This window comes from Enhydra lutris, unplaced genomic scaffold (genome assembly GCF_002288905.1).
Source record: "Enhydra lutris kenyoni isolate GAN:26980312 unplaced genomic scaffold, ASM228890v2 scaffoldscaffold5, whole genome shotgun sequence".
Lineage (NCBI taxonomy): Eukaryota > Metazoa > Chordata > Mammalia > Carnivora > Mustelidae > Enhydra > Enhydra lutris.
Genome location: NW_019154089.1, coordinates 2,653,932 through 2,664,333, shown reverse-complemented (window position 1 = coordinate 2,664,333; position 10,402 = coordinate 2,653,932). Strand labels below are relative to the sequence as shown.

Sequence of the window (10,402 nt, the reverse complement as noted above, 5' to 3'; positions counted from 1 at the left end):
GCACAGTTCAGGGACGGCGGCCGCAGAGGGCCAATCCCAGCACAGTGTGTCACAGACTGGGTGGTTCTTTTTAATCAAGGGAAGGAGCAAGCCTACACCCGTCTTTATTCCCCCTGCCAATCTTCGAGCACTAGACATTTTCCAACATTTTCCTCATCTTATTTTACCCTCCTAGCCATTTAAAGGACGCTTCAATTATATCTTTATAAATAATGAGAAAATTGTAGACATTCTCCCCTCATCCCCCACCATCCCGTTTCAGATAGCATATATAAGAAACCCACGTCAAATACCTTACGGTCATTACACCAGATGTTGTCCCCTTTATTCCCAGATTCTGTAATCATTAAAAAAGCAATCTTCAACTTGTGAAATAACATTTATTTATAGAACAGTTATAAGAGGCTTAATTTAGTTACATCTAAATCAAGCCTTCGGAACAAAGAAGTGAGCAACATTTATGGCATAACCCCAGACCTCAGCTTTCCCTGTTTTATATTATGTCCACAGACACCTTTGACTCCTTGGTTGTGAGTTAACACATTTTTCTTACTAGAAAAGCAACAGAAAACTGGTAAACAAGTACTGGGATCTTCTCTGAGCCTCAGTAAAAGGTCCCAAATCCAGAAAAGTTCAGGACAGCAGCTCCTGGTTATCCAGACGTTTTCCATCATCCACATAGCTGGCTGGTTCTTATTCCAAACTATTTAAGTCTCTTCTTTTGTCTAACCAAATACTCAGCACCTACAGAGTCAAGGCAGATAGCAAGCTATGAATCTTAAACACTACAGAGATTTGTTTTTTGTTTTTAATTATTTGAGAGAGAGAGAGCATGAGAGAGAGCATGAGAGGAGAGAGGTCAGTGGGAGAAGCAGACTCCCTGCTGAGCAGGGAGCCCGATGTGGGACTCGATCCCAGGACTCCAGAATCATGACCTGAGCTGAAGGCAGTTGCCCAACCAACTGAGCCACCCAGGCGCCCCAAAACTATAGAGATTTGAACGCAATTTTCTTTTTCTGCAATGAGGTTTGACTATGCTTTTTTTCCTTTTAAATATGCTCCTTCCCAGAAAAGAAACTCCCAAATGTCATCTTCTGCCTACCATGTCTTACCCCTGTAGATGGGACAGTCTGAACATACATTAATATCAACAGGTATAGCTTTGGTCTGCATGTTTAACCCTCTGACTTGAGGCCCTGGAAACAGGAGCTCCAGTTACTTATCTATCCCCATCTCTCTTGAGACTCCTCCACTGCTGCCTATCTTCCTATACTAGTTTACTTCACTATCTATGAAAGCTGGTCCTACAGAGGCTTAGAGTTTTCCAAAGCAGTAGGTACAATGTCAATACTTCAGGGCCTTTAACCATGTCTAAACATAAACTCTGAGGGCACCTGGGTGGCTCAGTGGGTTAAGCCTCTGCCTTCGGCTCAGGTCATGATCTCAGGGTCCTGGGATCTAGCCCCGCATTGGGTTCTCTGCTCAGCAGGGAGCCTGCATCCCCCTCTCTCTGCCTGCCTCTCTGCCTACTTGTGATCTCTGTCAAATTATAAATAAAATATTTTAAAAAACAAACAAAACAAAACATAAACTCTGAGAAAACAAGGTCACCTTAACATCGCTCTTATTCTCACAGACTTTCTGAAATCAGATTCCAGAGGCTGTACTCCTTTTTCTTACAGCTCGCTACATATAGTACCTGAATCTGCTCTAAGACTTCTCGCTGCATCTCCACAGCCATATGGTACACATGATGATCAGAATCATTGTACATCACAGCATTCTGGAACATCAGCATCAGGTCCCGCTGGAACTGAGCCATGGTGCGAATCCGTCCCTTAGACAGATTCCTTTTCAGGCTAGTTAGGTCCATGGGTCTGCAGATGGCCAAGAGAAACCAAAGGAAATCAAAACCTTTATGTGGGACCTAACATGCTCTCTTAGAGAACCAGCTCTTAATTCCCATCAAATAATAAAATAGCAACAGCAGCTAACATTTGATTTTTTACAACAGGCCAAGTGCTTACCTTGCCAAGTACAAGGTACTTTGTATATTAATTCACTTGACCCTCTCAGTAAACTTATAAAAGCTAGGTACCTTATTATCACCAACTGGCAGTGGGGAACCAATGCTAAAGAGGTTAAGTACTTGCTCAAAGTCACACAGCTTGGATTCCAATTTAGAAGCAGCCTGACTCCAGAGGCCACTATACTCTACCCCTGTAGGAGGGGCACTGGCCCCACATACCAAAGTTGTAAGGAGACCCATGATTAGTCTGTCACAGAGGAGTTACTGACTATTCAATGTGTAGTCCTATACAAGTTGTTTAATCTGCTGTTCTTACTATATACTCAAAAGCTAAGAATTTTTTTCTTCTTTTGTGGAAAAGAGTGTGAATCAAGTGAATGTTTAGATAAATAACTAATGAGACACAGAGAGACAGTAGATAAGGGAAGACATAACAGTGTAGAAAGAGGACTGAACTAGGAGGTTAAGAATCTAGGGTTTAGTTCTAGCTCTGCTATTTACTGTTGATCACCCCAAGTCATGAGCACCTCTGAGCCTTACTTTCCTCACGTATAGAATGAAAGAGTCTGTGCCCAAAGGTGCTTTCCTGATCTTTTATACTCCATTAAAACACTGGTTTATGACAGCATTTTTAATGAATTATGCTATAAAAATCCAAAATAGTGCTATCAATGTTTATAATAGCCATTTGTATTACCATCTTTGCCTTAGCATACTTATAACGGCTTGATGAATATAATGTTTTAAAGCTTTGGTCCAAAAGAAAGTACCAAAAGCTATCAAAGGCTTTGGTATGGAAGATTTGCTTATGGAAGATTACAATGAATGGATGTTACTTAAAAATCAATACTAAGGGGCGCCTGGGTGGCTCAGTGGGTTAAAGCCTCTGCCTTCAGCTCAGGTCATGATCTCAGGGTCCTGGGATCGAGCCCCACGTCGGGCTCTCTGCTCAGCAGGGAGCCTGCTTCCCCCTCTCTCTCTGCCTGCCTCTCTGTGTACTTGTGATCTCTCTCTCTCTCTGTGTCAAATAAATAAATAAAATCTTTTTTAAAAAAATCAATACTAAAAAAGAAAAAAGCCTATTATTATCCTTTTGTTCCCTGCATTCTTTCTCAAATGAAGACCAAGCTTACCCTTACTTTACAAACGTGTTCAGATATAAAATGTATCTTGAGTTTGTAAGTAATCTAAAAGAAATAAAGAAATGATCAGGGTACCTAGCTGACTCAATTGGTGGACATGTGACTCTTGATCTTGGGGTTGTGAGTTTGAGCCTTATGTTGGGTGTAGAGATTACTTAAAAATAAAATCGAAAGAAAGGAAGGAAGGGAGGGAGGGAGGGAGGGAGGGAGGGAGGAAGGAAGGAAGGAAGAAAGAAGGATGGATGGATCAGAAATAAAGTTTGAAAAGACAGATATAGAAGCAACCAACTGTTCTTGACCCCTTTTCCACTGACCTTTTCACCACATCCTTGTATCCTGGGGCCTGCCTTTCTGACACAGGCTTCAGAAAAGGACTGCTGAACCTGTTAAGGGACAAACTCTGAGAGAATGAAGAAACTCTGGAAAGTCATTCAAATGAGAAGAGTGACTGTGAAGGCCAAGAGTGGCTTGGAGACCTACCTATGACTGGCAATCATCTTCCAGACTGGCAGGAGAGTCTTCTTAAATAACAAGTGATCCTGAACAGGGTCACTCTGGCCTATATCAGACCTATATGATAAAACAGGACAGAAAGGAAACAGTAACTTCACATATGGTATTCTGTCTCTCCCAGGTAGGTAAAGAGATTTCCTCATTATATAGTGCTCCTACTTAATATGGGAAGGAACTAACACCAGAAATTAAAACATATTTAATCCTTCCATAAGAGAACCCAAACACTACAAATATTCTCTTACCGGTCACTATTACCTAATGAAATAGTTATTTTCTACTATCAATCTACAGTTGCTTCTGTCTTTTGGACTCTTGCTGATTTGCTCTTCAGCACTTGTGACTCTAAAAAACTGGTGTATGAGGTAGTCTTTGTTCACTGATGCTCCCCAAGTGCGTGGTACATAGTAAGTGCTCACATATTTCATAGTATTAAGTATTTCGGAAATGAATCTGGTCCTATGTTTATGCAGAAACATGCCACAGTAATAAGTATTTCTCCTACATTTCCTGAGAAGGAAATACTTGGTTATACATCTTAGGGAATTCCCTTCTATTTCATCTGAATTCTATATAATTTACATATTTTTCCTTTCCACTAACAAAATACCTAAAAAAAACCTCATTTTTCCTCATGGCCCTTCCTTCTCTGGGCTAAATGGTCTAGTTATTTTTTCTTCCAGGTGCTACTGTCCAATGTTTTATTTCATCTTATAATCTTCCCAGTTGACAAGTTTTCTCTTTATTCCAAAGTTTAACATTACGTTATACTTCCTACTTAATATATTGCATTAATCTCTCAAAATGAGTTCTTCTTACACCTAAAGTTTCACACCCTCTTTGTGTTTTATATACCATACGGTGTGTGTCCATTCAAGCACAACTCACATCTCATTTTATCTTTCTCCAAGTTGAACAATTCCAAACAACTATCCAGTTTCAGGATATGGTATCTCATCTGCATCTAAATTATATACACAAAAATCAACTGTCCTTAAATCCAGAACCCTATCAGAACAAGGCATTTAAAGACCAAAACAAACCTCTTCCTTTATTTCTGGTCAGTTGACCAGAATGAATAACAGTTCCTTGGTACCAGGGCATTTTTGTTCATATATCCACACAAACGGTATTAAGTTTCCATTATATGAAAGGTACTGCCTTAGGTTTTGTAACCTCATAATTTATCACCTTTGCAATATTTTAAGAAATAATCCCTAGCTTACCTTTATTTCCACCTATTTGGAAATGCCATGTCAGGAAACAAGTAAAAACATGGGAACAGAAAGCACCTGCAGGCTTAGAGTGGTGCTCCACAGGTTCTACTTCTATTTTTTCCTGAGAGTTAGTACCAACTAAGGGGAACCAAGAAAAGAGGAGCCTGGAGAACGTCTATCTTTCAAAGTAGTTTTAAGCTTGCCTGATTGTAACACAAAATCTCAGCTTTTTATTTCCCTTAAGTCATCTGGCCAAGGAAACTCAATTACTATTATCTATTGTTTTCTAATAAATATTCCATGTTTATCCTAAATCCTAAAATAAGAACGTGGATTTTGCCATTCAAGGTACTAAAATGTCATGAGATAAAATGTCCCAGATTAGAGATTTCCCGTTTTCTGGAAAGTCGTCATATATGCCCTCTGTTCATACTTACACAGGACGTTACAGAAAAGCAAAGGAAGCAATTCTTCAACAACGTAGGTATTAAGCTGTGTTCTACTTGCATAACAGAATTTTGAAATCTGCTACTTAAAAAAACAACACTTCATGCTATCTTCTCTCAGTATATAGATACAAGACCAGGCCCAGAAAAGGAACTGTTTATTACCATAACAAAAACTTTTTTTTTCTGATTTAAAAAGAAATTCCTGGGCGCCTGGGTGGCTCAGTGGGTTAAGCCGCTGCCTTCGGCTCAGGTCATAATCTCAGGGTCCTGGGATCGAGTCCCACATCAGGCTCTCTGCTTGGCAGGGAGCCTGCTTCCTCCTCTCTCTCTGCCTACTTGTGATCTCTATCTGTCAAATAAATAAATAAAATCTTAAAAAAAAATTCCCTTTACTGAAAAAAAAAAAAAAAAAAATTAAGTTTCCACAGTGTACTCTTTAGCTTCATAATTATTTATAAGAAGACAATTATACAAACAATTTCCCAGGATCTGTGAAAAAGAAACAATGGAGGGGCGCCTGGGTGGCTCAGTGGGTTAAGCCGCTGCCTGCGGCTCAGGTCATGGTCTCAGGGTCCTGGGATCGAGCCCCACATCGGGCTCTCTGCTCGGTGGGAAGTCTGCTTTCCACTCTCTCTCTGCCTACTTGTGATCTTTCTCTCTCTGTCAAATAAATAAATAAAATCTTAAAAAAAAAAAAAAAGAAACAAAGGAGATCAATACTTCAAAATAATTTTTAATTACAAGTTACAAGGAGTTAAGTATTTTTGAAAGAAGTACAGTTTCAGTATTAGACTTGAGGGACAATCTGAATGGCAATGTTTCCTGAATAAATACAGTAATTAAAGAGAAAGTTTATTGAGGCACCTGGGTGGCACAGTCGGTTAAGCGTCCAACTCTTGGTTTTGGCTCTGGTCATGATCTCAGGATTGTGAGACCAGGCCCCACATCAGGCTCTGTGCTGAGCGCAGTCTGCTAAGGTTTCTCTCTTCCTCTCCCTTTGACCCTCCCTGCCTCAAACATATGCATGCTCTCTCTCCCTCTCGAATAAATAAATAAAATCTTTTTAAAAAAATAGAGAAAGGTTATTTATGAAAGAGATTCTCAATGTCAATGAAACTTTTTTTTTTTAAAGTAGGCTCTTTGCCTAAAACGGGGCTTATACTTACAACCCCAAGATCAAGAGTCACACACTCGACTGACTGAGCCAGCCAGATGCCTGAAACAGATTTATTTCTTAAGAGGAAAACAGACTTCTATTTATACAATAAAGTTATATTTAGTTCTATTCCTAGTGTTCTCCAAATTTTAATTTCTTTTTATTAATTTACAAAAGTAATCCATGTTCATGGTAATGAATTCAAGTAGGCATAAACAGAAGTAAAAGTGTGAATCTTAACAATCTTGGATAAAAATCCATACTTACAAATTTGAAGAGGTAGCACGGCTGAAAAGGATATCCACCAGAGGAGTCTCCTGAATGCTGAAGCCATCATCACACTCACCTGAAGAGGGCTGGTCTTCCACCTCTGACACATACCCTTCACCCTGGTCCTCCTCTCTGGATTCTTCCTGAACCTCCCCGGGGAATGCCAAGAAACAGAGATCTTTAGAAAGAGATTTACTATCTGCAAGGTAATTTTACTTGCATGGGGTAAATGAAGGCTGACTTTAAGGTGGAAAGGGTCAATTACATAAAGCTATACAAGAGATTGGAGAAAGATGACTTAACCAGACCTTAGTCAATGAATTCTTGTTGACAATTTGGCCAGAGAACTATGATTCTGTATCCCAAGAAAAAATAAAAGACCAATATACTAATTTCTAGGTGGATGTTGTATCCTTTTAAAACTGTCAGTATGGCCCTGGAGTTGCTGGCCTAATATTCAACATAATGACATTCTAAAGTGTATCGATTGCTCACTGTGAACCAGGCACTAAGAGAAGTGTTTTACATGAAATGTCTCACTTCAACTTCACAGCAAACCTAAGGTAGAGAGAGCACCACTACTCCATTTACAGTGAAAAAACATTTATAGTTAAGGGCGCTGAAACCTGGATTTTCCCCCAGGAACCCAAACTTTCTGGGGTTAGCCTGCATGCTGTAACTATGTGTTCTGCCTCCCTGGTTAGAGGACCAATCAGCCAGCTGGTTTAAGTTACTCACTCACCTCTTCACTCTCCGTGGTTATTGGCTGAATTACACAAATATCTGAGGGTGCTGAAGCCACCTCTGGCCTTCCATTTTCTCCCAGTGACTTCTCAAATACCACGGGGTCTACCCCTGCTGAAGGCTGTTCAGGCTCTCCGCATGACTCTTCTTTCTCAATAGCTTCCATTTCCCCTCCCTTTTGTTGTCTGGTACCAGATGAAAGACAGCAACCTTCACTTGATTCTTTGCTGCTAATGCACAATGGCTCCATTAAGTAAGCTACCTGCAATCACAGTATGCATAGGAACACCAGTGGAAACCATTATCTATATATCAATAACGTTACATGATTACATTGCCACTATGACTCAGTTTGAGATGCAAACAGATTAATTAATTCATTCCATCAATTAAAATGTATAAAAAAGGGGTTCCTGGGTAGTTCAGTGGATTGGGCGTCTGCCTTCGGCTCAGGTCATGATCCCAGGGTCCTGAGATGAGCCCCACATCAGGCTCCCTGTTTAGTGGGGAGCCTGCTTCTCCCTCTCTGACACACCCCCGGCTTGTGCTCTCTCTCAAATAAATAAATAAAATCTTTCAAAAAAAAAAAATAAGATGTACAAAATAACTCAGATACCCAGACACTGAACTAGTTGCTAGGAACCTAATAGTAAACAAGATAGATATATTTCTTGCCTCTTCAAAGAGCTTGTGCTCTAATTTTTCATGTCAAGTGTCAACTCTGATCAAATGGGAGTGGCAGTCAAGAAAACTGTTGAAAAATTTTCCTCCACAGACTTTGCAGAAAGAAGTAGCAACACATAATATGGATTTATCTTGACCTAGGTTCTCCTGAATGTGTTAAGTTGCCACATAAATATAAACTATCCAATTCGGTTTATTTCTGGCCTTCAGCCCTAAACCAGGGTAATAAGGACACTGTAAAATATTGCCTTGAAGTCATAATGTTATAACCTTCCAAGAGTTCGGGTGTCACCCCCCATGACTCTGAAAAATGAATTGCAACAGATATTCATAAGGCAGTCCACTTCCTATGACCTTGGGCTCCTTATGGCTGGGATCTTAGAACATTCAGTCAAAAAGTACATATTCAGCACATATTGTGTATTAGCATGAAGTCCTAGAGACATAACAATTAACTTAGTTCCTGCCACTGTGGAGCTTGCATTTTAGTAAACAATATTAAGAGTGGTAGAAATGTACGTATGGGCAAGCATTCTCTTAGGAAGTGGAGACTCTCCCAACTTTGGAAATAATGGTTCCCCATTACCTCAGACAGAAAGTGGAGGAGATTCTGACGGCTGACTTCCTCTGCCTCTTCCTGAGATTCCTCACTGCCTCCGTCCCCCATAAGCAGCTCACTAGGTTCTCTCCCTGGGCTGCTTTCCTCTAGTTCCTCAGCCCCTGGCTCCTCAGTTTCTCTCCAGCTGCCCACATCAAGATCCAGACTGGAATCCCATGAGCTGAAGAGGGACCTGCAGTCGTTGCTCAGCTCAGAGTCATTGGGATAGTCTTGTTCCGAATCGAACCAAACCCACTCACGCCCCATCTGTAAATACACAGAAAAATGCATTAAATTCACTCATACTGCTATTTCTAAGGCATTTTCATCTCCAATCTTCAGTACAAAGTTGAGGGATCAGAAACTTCTTTCTACTCACCATTACAAAGAATAGAAGCTAACTGAAGGGAGATATCAGGAGATGAAATGTTTGCCATTAGGAATAAAATGAAAAAGCCTCATGTTAAACAGTGTAACAGAGGTATTACCCAGTAATTTTTTCTTGGGTTTCCTCATACTCCAAAAGAAAGGTATAGGAGCATAGCTAGTTGAACAGAATTCTTCTATTCCCAGTCACCCCTAAACTCAACTGGAAGACAATACATTTAAGGGACAAGAGATATTTTGCTAAGTGTATAGACATTTTTAATCAACCATTTAATCCTCAAAACATACTTTAAAATTATCTGTGGCATTCTTCCAGTCATAGCCAACTCACTTCTCAGAATGAGTACAGTATAGGTTTTAAAAGTATCTTCCCCTCCTCTCATTACACTACACTATCCTGATTTTCTTACCCCTTTCTCTTCTCCCTTTTTAAGTAGGCTGCACACCCAGCATGCAGCTCAGTGTGGGACTCAAACTCATGACCCTGAGATCAAGACCTGAGCTGACATCAAGAATCAGACTCAACTGACTGAGCCACCCCGGGACCCCTCCCTCCTCTCTTTTACCAGTTGCAGGAAATCCTTCTTTTATGTTCTTGTCTGGCCTTTGCTTCCTTATTAATACTTAAAAATAAGGTCTGCATTTTGAGGTTTCAACTTTGATCTCTACTCAAATAGCTCCTGTATCTCCACCTTTACTTCTTATGTGCATTCTGGTCTCATTTTTCCAGGTACGCAAAGGCGCCATACCATCTGCTTTAATATTTCTAACTAAAATCACTTCTCTTCCTGAATATCTCCAAAATCATTTTCTTCCCCAAACTCCCTTTTCCCTCTTATCAACACTATTTTCCTAATCCTCTTTACTTCTCTTATATTCAGTCAACAAGCCCACTTATCAATTTCCATCCATGGAAACTTTTCTCAATGCCCATCCTCTGTTCTAAATAAATGCCAAAAACTCCTGGTCAGTTTCTTGAGCTTTAATCCAATGTGCTGTAAAGCACATCTGTCACCTTCTCTACCAACCCAAAGTCTGTATCCTTTCATGGATCTTCTCTACAATCTTCTCCCATTTTTAGGGCTTCATGACTTGTACCACATGCAAGTTGATAGACTGCTTTGGGAATATACTTTTCCCTTTTTTTTTTTTTTTTAAAGTAGGCTCCACACCTAGCGTGGTGCCCAATGAGGGGCTTGAACCTGAGATCAAG

At 40.1% G+C, this 10,402-nt stretch overlaps 1 protein-coding gene across 3 annotated transcripts in view; it reads right to left on the bottom strand.

The window, feature by feature from the left end:
• Positions 1-27: 27 nt before the first annotated feature.
• Positions 28-10,402, bottom strand: part of LOC111140827 (bromodomain containing 8) — a 35,567-nt gene continuing 25,192 nt past the window's right edge. The window contains exons 21-27 of one of the 3 annotated variants that reach the window (XM_022493021.1): positions 8,791-9,069; positions 7,515-7,782; positions 6,774-6,954; positions 3,652-3,741; positions 3,486-3,554; positions 1,700-1,877; positions 28-744 (exon numbers count right to left, since the gene is read on the bottom strand). In XM_022493021.1, the coding sequence (XP_022348729.1) occupies positions 694-744; positions 1,700-1,877; positions 3,486-3,554; positions 3,652-3,741; positions 6,774-6,954; positions 7,515-7,782; positions 8,791-9,069 (1,116 nt within the window). In that variant the 3' untranslated portion in view covers positions 28-693. The remainder of the gene's footprint in view (positions 745-1,699; positions 1,878-3,485; positions 3,555-3,651; positions 3,742-6,773; positions 6,955-7,514; positions 7,783-8,790; positions 9,070-10,402) is intronic. The other 2 variants (XM_022493022.1, XM_022493020.1) reach the window with 2 other exon arrangements.